Genomic DNA, 23,903 nt, shown 5'->3' with positions numbered 1-23,903 from the left:
TTCTGAGACTGTAAACAGAAAAAATCCAACACACTCAGACCCAAGGTGATGATTAACCACACCCCTTTCTAATGATTTGTTAAACTGACCTTGGAGTAGGATTTGCCCCTTTCAAGCAAAGATCTGCTATATAATCTATAACTTGCACTTGATGTCCTACTTGTCCTCCATTGGGAGTAGTCCATGAATCATTTCTTTGCTCCATCTGTTTTCCCCAGAGTAAGAGTGAGTTAAAAGTTTGAGCCAGTAGAAATGAAACAGCATTTTGCACAAAGGTGCATACACCATTGAAAAATACATTCCATGGCCTTCTCAAGTTTTTACATTTGCAAATACAACTACAGCATAAAGTTTTCTTAATCAAATTCAATAAGTAGAGTATAATACAGATTCAAATGACTTCTTTCAGACCTTTCACAACAATAATTCTGCAAGGAGCCACGGATAGTGAGGTAGATGGGCTCATTCACAAAGGATTATCATTAATCTTAAAGTCACATTCAAATTTGTGCCTCAGCGAGACTATAAATAATTCCATGTCACAGATCTCTGGGGTCAAATGTGATACTTAAAAATGTAAAGTGTTGAAACTTTGAATGCCAAGGGTATATTGTGGTTGCATGGTAAGTCTCTGTTGAATGAATAAGCTATAACATTCTTTCCATCTCTGGAACTATCTAGAAAGTACACATGCTACATTCTTGCACTTCTTAGCATTTTGTTCATTTTAGTCTTCATCTGTTTGAATGATTAGATTCCCAGCCACGATCTTTACAACTTACTGTCAGTGTACTAAATATTTTTTTGTCCACAGTCTTTTGCTAAGGACTCTGGTGAATTCCAGTTCCTATCTGTAGCTGACTGGCTATCAACGTATACCCAGTTATGCTCAATCTATACTAATAGGCAAACATGTCCTAAAATGTGTTAATTAGAAGATACAGTTCCAATTTTCTTGTTCTTTCTAAGACAATTAATTGAAAATAACAAATTTTTTTAGTTAAATAATGTTACCCAAATATAACATATTATAAATATAGGCAGTGATTAAGATCCTTTGATCACTATTCAAACATTACATTAGAATGACACTGTATTCATGTGGGTGTGTGAAAAGCCACTAAGGAAGTGATATATGCAAAGTTAGAGAATTACCAAGTGGTATTGTAGAAGCTAAATTTAGATAATATAAAATAGACTAATTTCACTTACTTAATTGGTATTCTCTGATAGGGGACTGTGAAATTATCAAAGAAGTTTCCAAACGTTAATTTTTTTTAACAAAAGTCTTTTTTTTTTTTTAAGATCTTAATTGAAACAAACTCAAATTTAAAGCTACTTTAAAAAAACAGCTTTATATACAATTTCTCAGTAGGCACTCTATCCTCCTTTCTGGGGCTGGGGATGCAGCTCAGTGGTACAGCACCTGCCTACCACTAGTCTATGGGGGTCTTGGATCAATCCCCAGTGCAGGGTGCTGTAGTCCCTGCTCCCACTAAGCAACAGACTATTCAGTCAGGGAGACTTGGGTTCAGATCTTGGCTCTATTACTTTTTTTAATCTGAGTAACTTTTGAGTCACTTACCTCACTTCCCCAAAGTCCACATTTTTTATCTGTAAAATGAGAATGCTATCACCCAGATTAGATGGGCCATTGCACTTAGCACAAGGCCTGGCTTACTATAATCTTGTTAACTTCATCTGTAATTTTTTTCTCAATATTACTCACATACTTTGACAGCACTGCAAAAAATATTTATTCAACTATTTAGTGAGGTTACACTCTGTCAGGCTCTCGGAATATAAAAGTTTACACGAGAGAGGACAAACACTACACCAATAATTACACGTCCTACAAGCAGGAAGGGTGCCATGGAAGTGCCTAACAGGAGAACTGATTCAAGAACTTGAAGAAGCACTATTTAAATAGATAACTGAAATATGAAGACATTAGCCAGGCAAAAAAAGAACGAGGCAGGCGATGGGACATATTCAAAGTTCCAAACACAAAAGAAAAGGGTTGGCTCCAGGAACTGAACATGTCCTACCTGTATGACTGGGGGAAAAAGGCAAGGGAGAAAGTGGTTAGATATGGGTGTGGAAAGATATTCTTCAGGGTCAACTCAACTAAGTTAAGAATTATAAGACCTGATCCTAAGGGCACAGGAAGCTATAAGAAAGCTTTATGGAACACAATTTAAAACAACTGCTGGGATGCACAGTAAAGAATAGATTCAAGAGGGTCAAGAATGAATACAAAGTTAGACAGTTTTACTCAACTCTGTCAAGTGAAAAGAGCACTATAGTGAAACTGGAGAGAAATAGACCTACTCAAAAAATTTTCACTAAGGAAGTAGTATCAGCGAGATATGGTGGGAGGTTCTACATGGGAAAGATACTTTGAGAAATCATAATCTCAAAAATGAGAATGTGCTGAACAAAATGTACTTCTGTGTATTGTGATTATCAGTCTTATCTTTATTGGGGGAAGGACTGCTGGGGACTGAACCCAGGGCCTTGCACCTGCTACACAAGCGATCTACTATTGAGCTACCTGCCAGACCTGATGATATAAATGCAGCCTACCTCATATTCCTGAAGCAGTACACAGAGTTAAAAATTTTAGGACACATGAAGATCTATTCAAACTCTTTGGGAGGCATAAACACACAAGTCTAACTTACTAAGGAACAATGCTTTTGAAACCACTTTGGTAGGTTGATAAGGATTCCACATTATTGGTCATTAACCTTTCAACTCCAAAAGATTTTAGTTCGCAATACATGGTTTGAAAGTAAAGAGGGAGGGAGTATCAACAGAAACACTTCCTTTTCCTCTAAGGCATCTTTTGACTCTTAGAGGAAGAAATTATTTTCTTTTTTCCTTTCTATGTTTTTACATCTCTAAATAGATTAAACAGGAGGATTTCATGAACAAAGTATCTGTAAATTAACCCCTGATATCCTCATGAATGTGTTAAGCAAAAAACTTTTTCACAGTTGCCTGTCTTCTGAAACTAAGCTGAGCATATCAAACACTGTTCTTTTTTCTTTTTCTTGTGTGTGATATCAATGACTGAATCCAGGAGCATTCTACCTATGAGCTATATCCCCAGCACTTTTTCGAAGTCTTATTTTAAGACAGGGTCTTGCTAAGATAGCCAGGCAGTGATGGAATTTGTGATCTTCCTGCTTCAGTCTTAAGTAGCTGCAATACAGGAGTGCACTGACACACCTGCCTTGATTTAGTCTTTACTGAGGACACAGGTTCTGTGTTTCAACCATTAAGGTGCCAAGCTCCTTTGATCCTATAAGTTGAACTCTTCATGAAAGGTCCTGTCCTACTATTTTTTCTGGGTGCTGGAAATTGAACCCAGGTTGTCAAGCATGCTAAGCGCTTGCTTAGCACTACCACTGAGCTACACTCTCAGGCTCCTACTTATCCTTCTTATCAGTTCATTCTCACCTTCCAAAAAGCAGTCCTCCACAATCATTTGTTCTTTCAGTTCACCAAACCCTGAACATGCCTTTATTTTACTGTGAACACATTGAATTGCAATTTTGGCTTGTTCCTCTATCTTCTTCCCTAGGTAGGGCAAGGGCCTCCCTTAGGGCAAGAGTGGTAACTTTCAATCTGAACAGTTAAATGTTTAGCACATTAACACAGAGACAAAGATAGTCTCAAGGTTTACTGACCTGTATCCTTCCCCTTTCCCAAATGGCATTAAAGTGAGACATTTTTGGAATTGAATCTACTTTTTAAAATACTTTGACTTCCTCTCAGAAAATATCTGGTGATCATCAAATGGGGTGGTTGGGTTGTAGTCTTTGGAAGAGAAATTCAAATAAGTATGTAAATAAAAAAATAAAACGAACACTTTCTTTTTGGGTAGCAATCATAGAAAGAATAGCTTAATAATAAGCTCCCTGCAAGAGCATGGATTTTAAAAGTCTGAGAAACAGCATTACACACCTGCTTTTCTATTATCTTAATTATGCTACAACTAGTCCAGTAGAGTTGGAATAATTAACTTGTCAGGACTGTATGCACACTAAGGGTAAAATGGCTCAAAACAAAGGTCCGAGAAGCTTTCCTGGAATCCAAGCGTTTGAGCTTTGGGATGCAAGACTTCTCCAGGAAGACGGGCATGCTCCATCTAGTCTTGAATCACGCAGTCCCTACAGCCCTAATCTGGAAGCCTTAACACTTCGTCTCTGCGCATCAAATCCGAGGCACAGTTTGAGACTCAAGTTCGCACCCTGGCCACGGCTTTCTCTGAATTCCAAGGGCAATTAGGTGTGTGTATCAGGAAATTTAAGGAGCAACCAGGTTCAGTCAGAAGCTGTCTACTCTCTGTTCAAGGCGAATCAGCCTTCTCAACAAGGGTCGGGAAAGAGGCGACTCAAGTGCCAAGCGAGTGGAAAGAGGTTAACCACCTCGGGAGGAAGCTGAGAAGCAAGGCCGAGCTCAGCTAGAGCTCGAGGGGGAAGGAATGTGACAGTCGACCGCATGTCTGTCCGAAGGGGCCCGCTAGCGAGCGATTAAGACCTCGGCACAGTGGCGTAGGTGAGTTTATGGAAGGAGAGGCAAGGGGGCGAATTCAAACCTCCACCTCAAAGAGCTGCAGCCTTCCTCTGGCCCCCTCAATTTCCAGCCCCATCTGCCGCCCTTCCTCCGCGACAGTTCCCGGCCCAAGGTGGAAACGACCAAGTCCAAAAGTATACGGCATCACCTCTGCCCTCCGACCCCGGAGCCGAGACTCACCAGTTTCATATTAGACTTTTGGTTGTTCAACACCGGTCGCCGCACTCCTGGAGCCTAGGAAGCACCTTCCGGTTCAACCTCGCCGCCGGCCGCCGAGAGCATCGCGGGACTTGCAGTCTTTCCTCCTCGCGTCCCTTCCCGGGGCATCCTGGGACGTGTAGTCCTCCCAAAGCATGCCGGGAACTGTGGTCGCCTCTCCCGTTCCTCCCTCTCCTCTCCTCTCCGAACACCTCCTTCCGTCGGCTCAAATTCATCTCGGCCGCCAATCCATCCTCCCTCTCCGCCCCAGCATGATATCATGTCCCCCACATGGGCCCGGCTCCCATGGTATTCTGGGATGTGTAGTCCCCGCGGCTCCGGTTCCCCTTGCCCCGCCTCCCTGTGGGAAGGCGGGTGGGCGCGGGCCTTGCCGGGAGCTGTAGTTCCCTGGGGCCTCTAGACGCCCAGCCCCGCACTTATACTCAAGGGAGGCAGAAACTACAACTCCCAGGGACGCCCGGCGGCAGCAGGTGGGAGCGGGGCTGTTGATATCAATATGGCGGTTGTCAACCAGACAAAGACAGTCAGTCTGATGTGATTGAGACAAGGGAGGTTTTCAGGGGGAGACTGGGAGACAGGGGCCTCCCCTCCCCCTTGTGCTCTTCCTGCGCGGCCTCAGCCCTCCCAGCCCCTCCCGACGGGCGCCCCACTCGGAAGACACCCCTCCCCCTCCCGCCTCCCTCCTCCCTACCCCAGCCCTTCGCACCGGGACGTTGGGGAGGGGGCTGTGCCGGGCGAGAGAACTCGGCGAGGATTCGGAGGTGAGTCGAGCGGTTTTGAAGCCGGACTGCCTCAAGTCTCTCTTCTCACTTGTTTCTCTTCACTTTAAGGGAAAAAAATTGAGGGGTTTTGGGGAGAAAGTGAGTGGGCGCCGGGGGTGGGTCCCCTCAGCGGCCGGTTGGAGAGGAGGGAGGAGGCAGGGGGCTGCCGAGGGGGCGACCCGGGCGCGGGGCGTGGGGTGGGGCAGTTCGTGAGGGGCGGAATTGAGCGGCGTCGACTGCTCTCCAACTCTGCTCTCCGGGCGGAAGGTTTGAATTCTGGAGGTGGGGTCTCCTGCCTGGAGTTTGGGAAACTGCGGTGGCGTCGAGGTGTGCGGGGCGGCGTGGGGCGTGGAGCTGCGGTGGGCGCCGCGTGACGTGCGCTCGGGCGCCGAGCTGCTGAGGGACGTCTGTAGGTGGGAAGTTGGAGGGGCAGCGGCGGAGCTGCCCGCCGGCCTGGGCGAGCGGCGGCGCGCGTGCGGGTGCTGGGCGCTGGGCGGCCGCGCTGCGGGCCGGCCGGGCTGGGCGGCTCGGCGCGTCCCGTCCCCCGGCCCGCGCACACTCCGCCTCCGCCCGGACGGATCTCCACCCCAAACTCCGGGCGGAGAACTGTGGCGGCGGTGCGGCGCGGGGATGGCTCTGGGCATCCTGAAGTCGGCGGAGAGGTGGGAAAGGAAAAGTGTTTCTTAGTATTTTATTCCGGAACTGTGTTCGGGTTACACTGTTGGGGCTACTTTGAAAGGCGTCCTCCACCCATTTCGCCCCGAAACCGTAGGTAGAGGTCTCTTGTTATCTTCCTGCTCAGTAAATTCGTAATCGCCGAGCCTTCGGGGGCGTGGGCCGGGGGTCGAGAGTGCTGGGCTGCGAACGCGTCTGCGTCTCGTAGAGGCGGAATGTCGGTTGTGTGCTCGGAGATAGGACGACTTCATTTCGTAGTCGGAAAAACTGTGGGAAATTGTTTGCGGGGAGAGGGGTGCGCTGAAAGTCGCCGCTGGTGTTTTTCTTCTACCCCACCCTGTTCTGTCTCACATTTGCCTGAAAGCTGGTATGGAAGAGCGAGGAAGCACTGGGTGAGTGCGGGGAAGAATGCACTTGGCAGTGAAGGTACCATACTGTGTAAAGTTGAACGGCATAAAGTGAATTCGGTTTTTATTTAGTCTGAAGCCTTTGCAAAACCTCATGTGTCATATAGGGTGGAATGATGTGACAGGTCCATTTGTCTGGGATCTTGCAGGTCCAGAAACGTTTTGCATGCTCTCTGCCTCTCTACCTTCCTTCCATCCTTTCTTCTTCCTTCCTCTCTTCCTTTTTTATTTCCTCCTTTATTTCTGCCTTCCTTGTTATAGTGTTCTTCCTGATGGACATAATACCTCCTGTGCTTTTTTGCTTAGTGTGTGCCAATATGGTTGTGCTTTTTTTTTTTTTTAATCATTTTTCTATAAAATGCATCCAGTAAGTGAGAAAGACCTGCATTTTGTTTTTATTTCGCATTTATGCCACAGGTAATTATCACATCGGGTTTGCAGTGCTTTGCAAGGAACTTACTCTGCACAACTAAGTTGCTCGATCTAATTGGATTATAAGTCAAGTTTGGGAGAATTTGGTTTTTGAATTTTCTCAATTAAGAGTTTAAAAGGGAAGAGAAGTGCAACAGCCCTTGTTTCTCACAGTCTTTAATATTTAATAACATTACACCGGGAAAATTTAAGATCACGTATATGTTACTTCCTTCAGTCTGATATACGATTTCTTCAACAGCCCTCTGTGACAGATTTTTAGTGTCATGGAATTTTAAATGACTAAAGGAATTGACATGGTTTCTATTTAGAATGTTGAGAAATTAGTGTTTTTACATATTTGGTTCAGAATTTATCAATTCTTGGATCTGCCACTTATCACTAAGGGACTTTTAGATTTCATAAAAAATGAAAGACATTGATACACTAGGTAATTCTGTGGTAGGTTTAATAACCTCTGATTTGAAATTTGTGCCATTGGTCATTCATACTGATAAGGGAACTGTAAGCATGAGGTAGCATATATATTTCGATTGACCTGAATAGAAAAAAACATGAATGTGTATTCTAAATTTGAATTTAAACTATAGAAAATGTTGTTTCAAAACTGAACCTTCAGTTTGTTAGACACCAGAATTTCCAGAATTACTTATTTTAAACTTGTGTCTTTACCTGAAATGTTCCTTTGCAAAAACCAGAAAAAAAGAATTCTTTGTAACATAGTGTATTTTTTGTTTTTCTGAAACATATACTCTAGTCATGGAATTTAAAAATGTATACTAATTATATTTTAAGATCTAAAAAATAAAATGTTAAAAGCTGGAAAAGGAGTGTTTTCTAGCCACCCTTTGCTCAAAAATATATATATTTTTTGTTTTTATCTATACAAATGTAATTTTCACTGGGAAAAGACATCATTAAACTTTCTAACAGTTGGATCAAAATCATTACATGTAAACCAGATCTATTCTTTGTATTCATTGGGCTGATTTTTTTTGTATCTTACGCACTGGGGCATTAAAATGATATAAAGCCTTTACTGCAGGTTAAAGCATAAAACATTCTCAGCATGTGAAAGTCATATGGTTTACGAAAAAAGTGGAAAACCAGGGCATTGGTGCCTGTCCAGCTTAAAATTTCATCCTGTAACTGTAAAGACACATTTATTTTAATGTTATCTCTTCTAAAAATGTTGCCTGTATTATGGGAGGTTGACAATCCAAACTTTAAAACCAGTGTTGTTAGTTTTGTGTACTGCATAAAGTGAACACTATTTGTGGTTACAAATGTGCATCTAGGAAAGGAGCCTTTAGGTTTATGTTGAATGCCTCCAGTGAGGCTTCATTTTTCCTGCTGGTCAGATTTCAGTCTTGTATCCCAAATCCTTATTTAAAGCATTAGAAATGAAACTTAATAGCTCATTATTGGTAAGTTTTAAGATATATTGCAACAAATCTTGCATTGTTTCATTCTCGCAGTTTTTGTTGAAAGTGTTGGTTGGAATACCATTGTTTCTTTCTTCAGTATGTGTTGAATTCATTGGTGATTTCATCTTTGTTCTTTTTGAGTCTCCTGTATGTATATTCATTCCATCCCAGTTTTATGTTTTGGAGAGCTACCATTTTTCCTATAAAAATCATGTTTTCTTTTACTATTTATTTAATTGTAGCTCTTCTTTTATTTTTCAATGTAGTTTTTAAAATTTGAATTATTTCTCCTGGGAATTATAAATTTATTGTTAATTTTCATAAATGAAAGTCAGTATAATATTCTACTTTTAAAATCATAACCTTTTATAGAAAAACGAAAGTGTTCATTGAAAATGTGTTAGTTTTGTTTTGTGTACCTGCTTTATATAATTTTTTTGACTTTCTGAGTTGCACTTTGGTATTCTTGGCTAGATTTTTTGGTTAACTGCTGGCTTTTACTTCTCAATTTGGTGAAAGCACCATTGATCTAGAGTGTCATATGTGTTTGTCCACACCTGCACTCACATATATACTATAAAGCATCTTAATGTTTCTTTTTATATCAGACATACTGCTCATAAAATACCAACCAGAGCCACAAGTAGCAGTATGCTGTGAATATTGCTTCAACCTGGGAACCAGAGTAACTTCCAGCACATGCTGTCCACATTAGAGAAACTCTGGAGATTTTCAGTATTATTATAAACCATTAATTTGACAGATTCTGCCAAAATATGGTTCTCTGAAAATGGGAGCTGTTGGTTTGAAATTTATTTCAAAAAATTAAGTAATTAATATGTGATTTAGATATCCCCTAGATGGCTCTTATTAGACTTGGAGCCCTTCACAGGGGCAGAGTGAAGATTTTTCAAATGATTATTTGATGTGAAACTTTTAGTTGGAGGTGCAGTTCAGTGGTAGTGCTTGGATCCCAGTACCATGAAAAACAGCAACAAAAATAACACCTTTTAGTTAGCATCTGTTCAAACATAATTCAGTGTTTTAGGTAACTTGTTTTCCTTAACCTTAGGTGAAACAAGTTGGAAATTTACTATAAGAATATCTTGAACACTTTCCAAGGGCATTAAATTACTGGAAGGCACTGGCTTTAGCATAGTTTTACCCTCAAAGTGGTAATACACTTGAAGGTGCAGTAAGTTTTTCAAGTGATTATTTTAATATTAATGTAGTATTTTACAGATCCTTAGCCTATAAGGGTAGTGTTTTATTTATTTTTAATGTTTGCCAACAAAAGGGGAAAAGGTCATAATAATCTGGTTTATCTTTGATGTGATCAGTTATTTTAATTTTTTTTAATTGTTAAAACAGGTGGCACCAGACACTTTCCTTTTGAGTGATGAAATGATTATAATTCACTCAAAAGACATTTGGATTTTTCTTAGAGTACTGTTGATGATTAAAATGTTTACTAAATTCTACATACTGTATATATATTCTTTGTAGTTTCTCTATGCATCTTGTGTTCAGTGATGATCTACATATGGTGTATTAATAACTCTCATTACAACATACATATTAAACAATTAGTATGGAGTTGCCAGGAAACAGTACTTTAATGTATATAGCCTGAATTTTTATAGAGGGACAGTGAAATGCTGTGAATACTGCTGAAATAAGGATGACTTGATACTGATCCTATCTGCCTTAAGATTTTGGTAAAGGCCTGGGGATTGTAGCTCAGTACCTAGCATGTGCAAGGCCCTGGGTTTGATTAGCAGTCCTGCAAGTAAGTAAAACAGTACTTGGTTGCTGGGTGGGCATGTTGGCACTCTCCTCAAATTCCAGTGACTTGAGAGGCCAAGGCAAGAGGATCACAAGTTCAAGGCCAGCCCCAACAATTTAGTGAGACCCTGTCTCAAAATGAAAAATAAAAAGGGCTGGGGATGTGCTTGCTCCATGGACCTGAGGTACCCAGGGTTTATACCCTAGTATTGCAAAACAAAGACACACCACAAACAAAACAAGAAAATGAACGTGAAGTGCTTGTCATGTGCCTAGTCAGTAAAGCCTTGAAATCATCCTCACTCCTCAGTTGTAAGATCAAGCTGATTTTGCATTCTCTGTATGTATTCACTTATTTTCATTCCATTGCTAGTCCCTTAATTCAGGCTTTTAGTATTTCTGAAATATTAGTCTCTTAACTAATCTTGTGCTTTTACTTGTTTTCATTAGTCATTCTACACTCATACCTGAGGGATTTTGCCAAAATAAAATGTGAATTTGATAGTCAGCCATACTTTGCCTATAATCCTTTAGTGGCTCCCCGGTCTTTCTGATGTATCCAGACTTGTAGAGTCATTCCACTAGTGTCCCTTTCAAACAGTCCAAACTTCTGGAGTCATTCTTCCTGTGATCCAAATCCTGGCTCTGTCAATATCTGACCTTGAGCAGGTATTTTAAAATGCCTGTATCTCAGTTTCCTCAGCTATAGAATGGGGGTAAAAATAGTACCTGTTTCATAGGATTACTGTGAACCCTTGGAATCCTGGTAAGTTCCAGTCATTATACATTAATAGGAAATTGCAAAAATTAGTAAAGCGGGCACTGTACCTTTCACCCAGTTTCCCCTGCAGGTTATATCTTACATAACTATAGAACGGGCTGGGGAGATAGCTCAGTTGGTAAAGTGCTTGCCTTGCAAGCACAGAGCCCTGGGTTCAATCCCCAGCACTGCAAAAAGAAAAAAAAAAAAAATAATAATAATAATAATAACAACTGTAGAACAATCTTAAAACTAGGAAATTGGTACAATGTGTGTGTATAGTTCTAAACCATTTTATCATGTGTAGATTATGTACCTATCACCTAAATCAAGATATAGAACTATTCTATTACCACAAAGATTGAATAATTTTCTTCAAAAATTTTATTGTTTTGTCAGTAGAAATAATTTTACTCTTTTGCCTTTGGTTGTATTTCAGAAATTATTTTGGCACATCTTAAAAGTTTATGAAAGATTCTAATTAAATATTTGTTAGAATTTAAACATTGGCAAGCTTATTTTAAATGTAGAATTATAATATTAGTATCCATTAAAATTCTCTAGTAGCCCAGTGTAGTGGGCATATGCCTATAATCCCACGTACTTGGGATGAAGAGGCAGAAGGATCACAAGTTCAAGACCAGCTTGGAAAACTTAGTGGGAACCTGGTTCAAAATAAAATAAAAAGACCTGGGGATATATCTCAGTGGTTGATAGAGTGACCTTAGTTTCTATCTCCAGTACACCAAAAAAAGAAAAATTAGTAAATTTTAATAATATTGACATTTTCTTTGTTTAAAATGTATAAGATTAAAATGAATTCAAGACTTATGTGATATATTTCTTACCAAAGAGGAAGTATGTTAATTACTTCAACCATTCAACCATTAGTTTGGTCTTTGACAGTGTTAATGCAAACTTGTCTGATTGTGAACTTATGTCATTGTTTTATTTTGAACTTGTTACAAAAAATTAGCTTCAAAGAAAGTAAATTCAAAGATTGTTTTCAGAGAAAGGATCTTTAAATATAAGGGATGGGGAAAACTTTAGATACTATTATATTGTTAGTTTGGGCACGAGAAAAATCCATTAAGTTAAAGGCTAGTTACAGGGCCGGTTATGATTTGCTGCCTCTTTATCTACTGTGTGGTAAAGAGAATTCTTAAGTATCACACTTGTGTGATAATAACAGCAAAGCTCGGTCATGTGATTTTTGCCTCAGAGTTTGAGACAGTTTTTATTTGTTAACACTGTGATAATTTGCTTTGGAAAAAAGACTAAAGTTTGTTTCATTGGCAAGGATATGATAAATATTGATGGTACTTTCTGGTAAGTCAGATTCATATTTACAGAGACTTTTGGCAACCTGTGATTTAAGAGTTTCTTCTTGGTACAACTTCTTTTCTCTTTGGGCTTATCTGTTTTCACCTTTTTATTTATTTTGGTATATGCCCTAAAAATATACTTTTTTTTTTTTTTTTTTCTTTTTCTTTTTTGGTACTGGGGAGTAAACCTGGGTGCTTATCCACTGAGCCACATCCCCAACTATTTTGAGACAGGGTCTCTCTAAGTTGCTTAGGGCCTTGCTGAATTGCTGAGGTTTGCCTTGAACTTGCAGTCATCCCTGTGTCAGCCTCCTGAGCTGCTGGGATTACAGGTGTAGACCACTGCACAAATGTGTTTGTGTATGTGTGTGTGTGTGTATTGTTTTGTCACACACAGACAAACCCTGTTTTAATTAGGAATCTTTCAGCTTCAAGGAGAATCTGTTGTAGGGATGCAACTGTTTTGTGTTAATGAAGAACAACTAGAACTTGTGTAAAAGAAAGAACTGCTGGGAATCTGAGAAGCAAGTCTCTCTGCCTGTCATTCTAGGGATATATGGTTTCTTGTTTCAGCTTCTCTTTCCATGTTTGTTTCATCTACGTTTCTCACATTCCCCTACCATTACTATTTGCCTTGCCCTAGTTTTTCATAGTCTCTGCTTCCCCACAGCTTTGACTCCTAGGTGAATTTGGTTTGCCGTGGTACTGATTTGAACTATTCTTTCAACTTAAGCTTACCTCTTACTGGTGACAACATTTTTCTTTTAGCTCAGTTGACAAAAAAGAAATTCAAATGCATTGTAAGACCATGAGTTAGACTATCTCTATTCCATGACCTTGACTATGTGGGAGCAGAGCGCATTTTATATATGGCTAATTTTGGGTGCTCTATATGTGGAGTTCTCTTGTAGGGATTGAACAGGGCACTCACACATGTCAAGTTTGGCAGTGCATATTGAGTTACTCTGTGGGCTACAAAGATGACTTGTATTTAATCCTTCAAGGGTCAAACAGTTTGCAGAAAATGGCAAAAGACTTCCTCTGTAATTTACTATTGACCTTCTATGTTAGTCAACTCAGACAATCCAGTGAGATGACAGAGTAGGTCTGTAGTACTAACTAGGATTAAGGCAGGAGAATCAGAGGTCACACAGGAGACACAGTTGTTCTTCCTCTACAATTTGGATCATAGATCTACTAAAGAAAGCAATGAAAGTATCCAGAAGTCATTATTTTAGGAGCCTAGTTACTACTGTTAAGGAGCATCCCTTTTTGAATAAGGAGTCCTCCCCCCCCCCCAATTCTTTCTCATATCAAGTAGACAATCTTTTGTCCTATCATTGGGGCCCAGAGATCTTAGGAGAACTCATTTCTTCACTATTCTAGTAACTAGAATATTTTCATACTCCCATTCTATACAATGACAACTGTTCACTTAGAAAATGCCATTATCCCAGATAAGCTTCCATGTTAGGTCAAGAGTAAGTTTTTGATTTCTACTTTAGAGGCAGTAAACAGGATTTCAGATACTAAGGTTATCTGTGATAACAAGCATCTTGTTCTATACTGATCTGGCTACCTAAGAATTGACATTGGATCATACCAGTGTCTAGTCAACACCTTATATTTAATAGAAGCACTGTAATGTCAGGGAAAATAACTAAAACATTTTTTTCCATGTCAATATTGGTGTTAATGTGGATTTCAGGGCTAAAAACTTCAAACAGGTCTTGCTTATGTTACCAAACCAGGATTGAGGTTTTTTGAAATAAGCATAAATCAAGCGTAGGCAACTAAAGAACCTAGAATAACTGAGTGAGATTATGAAAAACAGATAAAACAGTTGGGGAGTCAGAAAATTCTGAGCACATCGTGTGCAACAGAGGAAGGCAGTGGATCTCAACTTTTATGCAGAAGAATTGTCTAGAAAAATATTAAAGTTTTAGTTTGCTGATTTCTATCCCCAGATTCCTACAGATGAGCCTAGGAATGTGCATCCTTCATAAGCATACCAGATAATTCTAATTGATGTAGTCCTCAGAACACTTGGGAAATGCACAAACAAGGTAGTATCTACTGAAAGCCAAATATAGTATGTTCTTGGTTCTTTAGTAGTCTCAAATATTTGCTTGTAATTTGGAGTGTTTTCTCCTCCCCTTATATGTATCTGCCTTGTTTTAAATACTGTATATCCATCTTCTTTAATTGCTTGTGTCTCTATACTGTGACTTGGGATATGTTTTGGTTATAAATGGTTATTTTTGGTTGAGCATGATTATGCTATTCTTTTTTTAATAATTAAAAATGTTTTGTAGTTGTAGAAGGACAGAATGCCTTTATTTTTTTGTTTATTTTTATGTGGTGCTAAGGATCAAACCCATGCTAGGCAAGTGCTCTGCCACTGAGCTACAGTCACACAACCCTCACACATGCTAGGCAAGTGCTCTGCCACTGAGCTACAGTCCCAGCCCTGATTATGCTATTCTAACAGTTTAATGCCCCAAACATCTTATCTTCTGTTACAGCATCGGCTCATTATCTTAAGCCATACGTATGTTTGTGTGTGTGTACACAAAATACACACACACACACACACACACACACACACACATGAACATCACCCATCTTGAATCTTTGCACTCATAAATTAATTCCTCACTTTTTAAAAAGAGCTATCATCATTTTTCTCACTCTTAATTACTTCTAGAATATTGAAGCTGGTTGAGAACATGAACTTTGGAGCCAGATTGTTTTGGTGCAGATCTGATTTCCACTAGTTATTTTGTAACTTTGTATAAACCTCCATGTGTCAGTTTCTCAACCTGTAAACTGAGGATAAATAATAGTATATTCAGGTAGTAGGATTTTTGAGAGTATACAAGGAGCATTTGCAGGGTGCTTAGAATAATGGTTGGTACAGATTAAAATAAGATACAGTTTTTTATAGATCATCCATTGTCCTGTGCTTCTGTTTACAATATATTTATTCCTCTCAATCTATAGAATTCTCATGTTGCAAATAATCCCTTCCAGCTAATTTTTTTTTGTATATTTTCTTTTCAATTTTCCTTTTGTGGGTCTTCATTGCAGCATTTGGTGTAAATACTTGTGTCCCCATACTTAAAATTCTTTCTGTTGAGGTCTTCCTTTTATCATTCTTTTCCTTTCTTGTTAAGATTACCTGTGGTCTTTGTTTCTAGATTTGAAACCTTTAAATCACCCTTTAGTTCTTTCCTTTTCATGATTTCTCTTTCTCATCTTCCCTTCTTATTTCTCAGGGATCTGCTAATTCTTTTACTGTCACATCTGTTAGGTCATTCTCTGTTCCTATATCGTTGCAATCTTTATCCCTTCTTGAGATGATTGCAGCAGGAAAACTGGCCTTTCTACCCCTTCTCTTAGAATAATTTTCATCAAACTTTTCATCAAGTAATGCAAGAAGTTACTCTTAGTTCAGGTTGTGTTATATGCCACTTTTTAATCTCTGTGCTTTTTAAAGCTTCTCTAACGTTTTCTTTCTTTCCTTACTAGCATTCTATTCCTAAATGTGTTTTCTGTCTTCTAATCAAGTATATTACCTTTCCTCTATGTTTTTAGCTTTTTTCTTGGTATTTGCCTCTTTACCCATTTATTATGCTTATATTTTCTCTTATCTTGCCATCTGAAACTTTGTTCTTTTTTTTTTTTTTAACTTTTACTTTATTTATTTGTATGTGGTGCTGCTGAGAATCAAACCCAGTGCCTCACATGTGGTAGGCAAGCGCTCTGCCACTCAGCTACAGCCTTAACCCCTAAAACTTTTCTTAAAACCCAGTTAAATCCTTCTGTATGAGGAGACATTTTTCTTTTTTTTGATTTAAAAATATTTTTTCATACATGTATATAGGGTAATAATGTCTGTCTCATTTTATCGTCCTTCCCATCCTCTTCTCACTCCCTACCCTCCTCTCACTCCCCTCTGCATAATCCAAAGTTCCTTCCTTCTTCCCTACCTAATCCCATTATGGATCAGTATCCCCCCATCAGAGAAAACATTCAGCCTTTAGATTTTTGGGATTGGCTTATTTCACTTAGCATGATATTCTCCAACTCCATCCATTTACCTGCAAATGCCATAATTTCATTCTTCTTTAAGGCTGAATAATATTCCATTGTACCATATTTTCTTTATCCATTCATCTGTTGAAGGGTATCTAGGTTGGTTCCCTAGTTTAGCTATTGTGAATTGAGCTGCTATAAACATTGATGTGGCTGCATCACTGTAGTGTGCTGGTTTTAAGTCCTTTGGGTATAAACTGAGGAGTGGTATAGCTGGGTCAAATGGTGGGTACATACTGCTTTCCAAAGAGGTTGCACCAATCTGCAATTCCACCAACAATGTATGAGTGTACCTTTTTCCTTCACATCCTCGTCAACACTTATTATTACTTGTATTCTTGATAATTGCCATTCTGACTGGAGTGAGATGAAGTCTTAATCTTGATTTGTGTTTCTCTAATTGCAAGAGATGATGTTTGTTGATCGATTGTATTTCTTTTTCTCTGAAGTGTCTGTTCAGTTCCTTAGCCCATTTATTGATTATTTTTTTGATGTTAATTTTTTTTTTGAGTTCTTTATATATCCTGGAGGTTAGTGCTCTGAGGTGTGTGTGTGGTAAAGATTTTTTCCCATTCTGTAGGTTCTCTCTTCATGTTGTTGTTTCCTTTGCTGAGAAGAAGCTTTTTAGTTTAATTTTAATTCCATTTATTGATTCTTAATTTTACTTCTTGCACTTTAAGGATCTTGTTAAGGAAATCAGGTCCTAAGCTGACATAAATGACGACTTTTTCTTCTGTTAGGTGCAGGTTCTCTGTTCAAGTGCCTAAAAGCCTTTGATCCACTTTGAGTTGATTTTTGTGCAGGGTGAGCGATAGAAGTTTAATTTCATTTTGTTACACATGGATTTCTAGTTTTCCTAGCACCATTTATTAAATAGGCTATCTTTTCTCCAACGTATATGTTTAGCACCTTTGTCTAGTATGAGATAACTGTATTTATGTGGATTTGTCTCTGTGTCTTCTATTTTGTACCATTGGTCTACATCTCTGTTTTGGTGCCAATACCATGCCACTATTGCTCTATTATATAGTTTAAGATCTGGTAGTGTGATGCTTTCTGCTTCACTCTTCTTGCTAAGGATTGCCTTGGCTATTCTAGGTCTCTTATTTTTACAAATGAACTTCCTGATTGCCTTTTGGATTTCTATGAAGAATTTCATTGAGATTTTAACAGGAATTGCATTGACTGTTTAACACTTTTGGTAGTTTGGCCATTTTGACTATTAATTCTGCCTATCCGAGAGCATGGGAGATCTTCCCATCTTCTAAAGTTTTCAATTTCTTTCTTTAGTGTTCTGTAGTTCTCATTGTAGAGGCCTTTCACCTCTTTTGTTAGATTGATTTCCAAGTATTTTATTTTTGTTGGTGCTATTATGAATGGGGTAGTTTTTCTAATTTTTCTTCCAGTGGATTTGTTGCTTATGTATAGAAATGCATTTGATTTATGAGTATTGACTGCTACCTTGCCGAATTTGCTTATGAGTTCTAGAAGTTTTCTGGTGGAATTTTTTAGATCTTCTAAATATATAATCACATTGTTGGCAGATAGTGATAGTTCAGGTTCTTCTTTTCCTATTCATATTCCTTTAATTTCTTTCAAGGAGACAGTTTTCAATGAAAATTAACACACAAGTAGGAGTTGTTTGCTTTCTTTTAGAAGCTAGTCTCAATTCTAAGTCACTAATATAACTTTTTATACTTATGTCACCTTTTAAACATTTTAGTTTTCATATACTTTGTATCAATTGGATTCCGAATTGAAGTATTGGGTCCTTGAATGTCCTGTTGACTTGTCCCTTCTGCATTCTTTCCCCTCCCATTTTTATTTTCAGTTCCTTTATTAATTCTCAATCATCTAACCAATATTGATTATTATGTAAGGTGTAGGAAGCTCATGGTTTGGTTTTGATAGGATAAGAAAGAAAACTCAATGAGGCATAGGTCTCAATTCTGCACTTATTATTCTTGCTTCAGTAATTTCTCTGATCAGTATCCTGAGTACTAAATAGATAACCAAGTTCCTGAAAAGTAGTTTTGGCTGTAGAATCCTGGTATTAGTGACAGTGGTTAGGAATGATTAGATAGAAAAGAATTGATAAGGTAGAACTTTTAGATTCATTTTCTTCTGAGGGTAAGTTCTTCTCCCAACACCTCCACACAAACATTCTTCCTTTACTACTGCAGTAGGAGATCTACGGACTTAAGAATTGGAATTATAGTTATTACATTGAAAAGAATGCAAACAATAAATTTATGAAATAACAAGTTGTCCACTCCACTCTTCAGCACACTAGGTATTCTCATCTGTTTCCCATAACAACCACCCCAAAACTTGATGGCATAAAACAACCACCTTTTTATTATTCTCTCTCAGGATTACAGAGGCTGAGGAAGCCCAGTTATATGGTTCTCACTCAGAATCTCATGTAGTGACAGTCTCACAGTGCTGTGGTTATCTGAGCTAGACTCAGGTGCCTGACAACGCTCAGGTGGGGAGAACCACTCAAACAGCTGAGTGGTGGGACAGCTGCTTCTACTTAGGTCTCTTCCTTTCTCTGTGCCGGGTGTGTGTGTGTATGTATGTGTGTGTTGAACCTCTCTAGTGTGATGGCTTCAGGTAACTGTACTTGTCACATAGTACCTGAGAGTTCCAAAGGTATATATCCTGGGAGAGAAGGAAAGCCAGGCATATTGCTTTTTATGACACAGCCTTGGAGACTTCAGTGTTACTTCCACAGCATTCTACTCATGTACGCAGTCATGGAGTTCTGCCCAGATTCTAGAGCAGAGAACACAAACTTCACCTTTTGATGGGGCTAGTGGCAAGGTTCCTAAAGAGCATGTATGACGAAGTATTGTGGCAATTATGGAAAATGCAGCCTACCATACCAAAGATAAATACCATTAATAATTCGGTTTACTTTCAGGTATTTTTCTTTGTGTGTACAAATTGTATTCCCTAGTGCCTACTTGGTAGTGGCATAATGCTACAACTTATTTTTTTATTTAATAGTGTATAATGATTGAACCCAAGTCCTTCTGATAGAACTCCTCCCTCCCTGCAAAAAATATATCTGTGTGTGTGTGTGCACATGCATATACACATGTGTATTTGCTATTCTTCCAACCATCTGTGAGTTTTTTATCTCCTTTTTTCCCTTGGCTCCTTTTTTCCTCTGACCTACTCAGTAATCCTGTGGTTCTGTCTTGATCTCAGAAAAAGGGAAGAGATGAGAATCATTGTATATAAAGTAAGACTTGTTAATTTACTAAAGGATTTTTTTTTTGTTTTCTTAAATATAGAAAAGTTATCTTTAGTGACTTAAACTAGTAGTAATCAGTTAATAAAAACAATTTTGATATGGTCAAAATCATTAAAAACTGTTCACTTAAATATTTCACTTAAATCAAAATATATACATATTCATGTACCCATCAACTGATACAGGGCTGTGACTTTGGACTAATCAGGGACATTTGGCAATGTTTGCAGACATTTTTGATTGTCACTGCTGGAGTAGGGGTGCTGTTATCATCTCGTGATAGCAAAGCCAGAGATGCTGCTCAGTGCTCTTAAACTCATATACCAGTATCTTCCCATACCAACAAAGAATTCTCCCATCCAAATGCTGGGGTCAGAAAGCCTTAGGACCAAGGCCTTTTCTTTGGTCTGTCAAGTCCATGGATCGGCATGCTACCTCACATTTTCACACATAAATCATACCTGTAATTTATCATTTGTGATTTCAAGTTTTGATTCCTTTAAAATATAGGGAAACCTTAAAGATACTTTTTTTTTTTTTTTTTTTTTTTGGCGGTGCTGGGGATTAAACCCAGGGCCTTGTGCTTGCAAGGCAAGCTCTCTACCAACTGAACTACATCCCCAGCCCCCTTAAAGATACTTATAATCTGTGAGTCATACATTAATTTTTTAAAAATTTTTTCCTAGTCATTTACAGTAGTCTCATCTACATCCAATTCAGTAGCACTTTTTAAAAATAAACCATCTTAAATTGTACTAAAACACTTAACCCATTTTTCATTTCCTTGTTTTTATAGAACAAGTCTTCATACTCCTATCTTGCTAGTTTAGATAATGTATGATTAAATCCCGCAATTGCAATAACAGTTGGAATATAGTAAGAGAACAAACCCACACTTGGTTGACACACAGTGAAGTATATGAGGTAGTAGTCTAATTATTGTAGAAGGGGAATCTACAAAACATCCGTGTGTGGATATATATATATATATTTTATTTTTTTGATACTGGAGATTGAACCCAGTCGCTTAACCACTGAGCCATACCCCCACCACGACCTTTTTGTTTTAAATTTAACTTAGAGACAGGGTCTTGCGAAGTTGCTTAGGGCTGGTTAAGTTGATGAGACTGGCTTTGAACTCTCGATCCTTCTACCTCAACCTTCTGAACACTCAATCTAGTGCAGAGGCACACAACAAATCATGGATTGCACTGGATGTTTTAGGAGATTCCAGTCTGCTCATCATTTCTCTGGAATCTTAGGGCTTCTACTTTGGTCTTGATCTTCCAGCCCTTCACTGACCATTGAATTATGAAGCATCTCTCCTAGAGATCTGTTAAGTAATATGTGTGTGCTTGATTATTATATTGTCTGAGTTTAATTCATTGACAAACATTGGGGACATCACATTGTATAGTTTGTAAATGTGTTTTACACTGATTTGAATGTTTTATATTAATTTCTGAATGAAAATAGGAATATGTTGTTTGGTTTGTACCAGCTTACCTTATTTCAATTTATCAGAACTTTCCTAGAACCATAACTTGTTAAAGTTCCAAGACCAAGTTTTTCTTCAAATTCAAACCTACTTTTTTTTGTTAAGGGAAAAGGAAGGACATTGACATGAATCATATGTAGTTTGAATTTTTGTCTTTCAAGTATAAACTTGAAAACCTGTTTATTAAAACAAAAATAGACTACCATCTATTAAAATCTGGATTATGCAGAATGCCTTTTAAAATTTATTGTTAAATGTAACACCAGAGTAGCTAGGCATTTTGAAAGCATGTTTTAAAAAATGAGTTGAACAAGATATTTGATCTACCACTCTTCGTGAAGGCCAATTTTAGGATGATGGGAAAATCCTGTCAAATGTTTTCCAAATTATCAAATTATCTTTGGTAACACATTGTTTTTAGTGTTTTTTGTTTTGTTTTGTTTTTTTGGAGATGGTTTCCAACTATGTTGCCCAGGTTAGTACTGAACTAATAGGCTCAAAAGATCCTCCTGCCTCAGCCTCCTTAATAGATGAAGCTATGAGTGTGTACCACTGAAGCTGGCCTAACATGTTGTTTTAGAAATCTCAGCTGATTACTTTGTAAAATACAATAAAAGTAACTAGAAAAATTTAATGGGAAAACATCCAAAGAAATTCAGGGTTTAAGTCTCAATGTTTTATTATCAGATTCAGCAGATATAACATTACTTTGTCAAAGTGCCATTAAAGTTTCTAAACACTTTCTAAAAATTTTTTTAGTTGTTGAATTACCTCTGTTTTATTTATTTATATGTGGTGCTGAGAATTGAACGCAGTGCCTCAGATATGTGAGCAAGCATTCTACCACTGAGCCACAAACCCTGCCCTAAACACTTACTTTTAATTTCTGTAATTGCCTACTCACGGGCCAGTTTCAGATAGTGACAGTGCCCATGGATTGGGTGTTGGTCTGCAGATCACACTTTGAAAAGTACTCTTCTAAAATATACAGATGCTGCAGACGCTGTGTTAGGAGCCATTCCTAGTTTGGGAAGTTCTCTTTCAACAACTGACTCTACTCCTTCAAACAATACACAGGAACCTGATCTGCCTATTTGCTGAGCGGGCCTCTAATGAAGACCAAAACATGACACTGGGAGCCTTATTTAAAAGAATGTTTAGCCAGGTGCAGTGTTGCAGGCCTGTAGTCCCAGCAGCTTTGGAGTCTGAAGCTAAAAAGGCAGGATTACAAGTTCAAGACCAGACTCAGCAACTTACCAACATCCTGTCAAAAACAAAACAAAAAGGAATGGGGATGTGGTTTAGTGGTAGAGTTCTCCTGGGTTTAACTCCCCATACCACAAAAAAAAAAAAAAGAAAAGGAAAGTTTATTGAGGTATTAGTCCATTTTTCATTGTTATAAAAATATACCAGAGGCTAGGTAGTTAATAAAGAAGAGGTTTATTTGCCAGGCCTGGTGGCACATGTGTGTAATCCCAGTGACTCTGGAGTCTGGGGCAGGAAGATTGCAAGTTTGAGGGTACCCTTAGCAATTTAGATGAGGTAATTTAGTGAGGCCCCATCTCAAAATAAAAAATGACTAGGAATATAGCTCAGTGGTAAAATGCCTCTGGGCTCAATTCCCAGTACTCCCCCCCACCCCAAAATAAGAGGCTTATTTAGCTGACAGTTCTGTAGGTTCAAGAGCATGGCCCTTTACTGTCTAATGGCAGATGGCATCCCACTGATGGTAGCTCATATGTAAGAGTTCACATGGCCATACTGGAAGCCAGAAAGGGCTGCTTTTGCATAAACTTTTTCCTGGGGCCCTACATCCCTTTGAAAAGCAATGCCTCCAGTGACCTAATTACTTTCCTTTAGGCCCCACCTGTTAAAGTGTCTACCACTTTTTCCTCTGCTCCACTGGAGACCAAGCCTTCAACACATGAACCCTTGGAAGACAAATTTGCATTCAAACAATAGCAGGTGGTGTTTATGTACCATAAAATTCACCTGTATTAAGTATATAGTTCAAAGACTTTAAGTGAATTTTCTGATATGTGCAAAGTATACTACAGTCCAATTTTAGGAAGATTTTCATCACCTCAGTAAAGATACCTCATACTCTTTTATAATTAATTCTCATTTTCATCTCTAGCCCTAGATAAACACCAGTCGACTTTTTTTTTTAATACACACACACACATTTTAGTTGTAGATGGACACAATGCTTTCATTTCTTATTTTTATGTGGTGTTGAGGATCAAACCCAGTGCCTCACACATGCTAGGCATGTGCTCTACTGCTGAGCTACAACCCCAGCCCCACCAGTTGGACTTACTGTGTTTATACATTATCTCTTCTGGACATTTCATGCAAATGGAATCGAACAGCATATGGTCTTTTCTGTCTGATCTCTTGTTCAACTTGGTAAAATATTTTTGAAGTTCATCCATGTTGTAGCTGAATTTGTTCATTAACTGATGTATATTTGGATTGTTTTAGGTTGGAGGATGTTATAAATAATGTTTACATGACATTTGCACATAGCGTTTTATGTAAACATGTTTTAATTTCTTTTGAATCGATACTTAGGAGTGGAGTTATTGGCTTGCATGGTAAATTAAAGTTTAATTATTTATTTTTGTGGTGTCAGGGATCAAATCCAGGGTCTTGCATATTCTAAGCAAG

General features: G+C 38.5%; 2 protein-coding genes across 21 annotated transcripts in view; one reads left to right on the top strand and one right to left on the bottom strand.

The window, feature by feature from the left end:
* The window catches only part of INTS9 (integrator complex subunit 9), a 110,868-nt gene extending 105,956 nt beyond the window's left edge, over window positions 1-4,912 (bottom strand). For both annotated transcript variants that reach the window (XM_079139946.1, XM_079139947.1), the window contains exon 1: window positions 4,765-4,912. In XM_079139946.1, the coding sequence (XP_078996072.1) occupies window positions 4,765-4,773 (9 nt within the window). In that variant the 5' untranslated portion in view covers window positions 4,774-4,912. The remainder of the gene's footprint in view (window positions 1-4,764) is intronic.
* Window positions 4,913-5,268: 356 nt separating this feature from the next.
* The window catches only part of HMBOX1 (homeobox containing 1), a 152,123-nt gene continuing 133,488 nt past the window's right edge, over window positions 5,269-23,903 (top strand). For 8 of the 19 annotated variants that reach the window (XM_079139969.1, XM_079139963.1, XM_079139959.1 and 5 more), the window contains exon 1: window positions 5,270-5,564. The gene's annotated coding sequence lies outside the window, so the exon portion shown is untranslated. Of the gene's footprint in view, window positions 5,565-6,069; window positions 6,666-23,903 lie in introns of those variants that run through there. The other 11 variants (XM_079139968.1, XM_079139967.1, XM_079139962.1 and 8 more) reach the window with 6 other exon arrangements.

The sequence above is a fragment of the Sciurus vulgaris genome, assembly GCF_902686455.1.
Source record: "Sciurus vulgaris genome assembly, chromosome: 5".
NCBI lineage: Eukaryota > Metazoa > Chordata > Mammalia > Rodentia > Sciuridae > Sciurus > Sciurus vulgaris.
The sequence above is the reverse complement of the archived record's forward strand: the minus strand, read 5'-3'. Positions and strand labels throughout refer to the sequence as shown.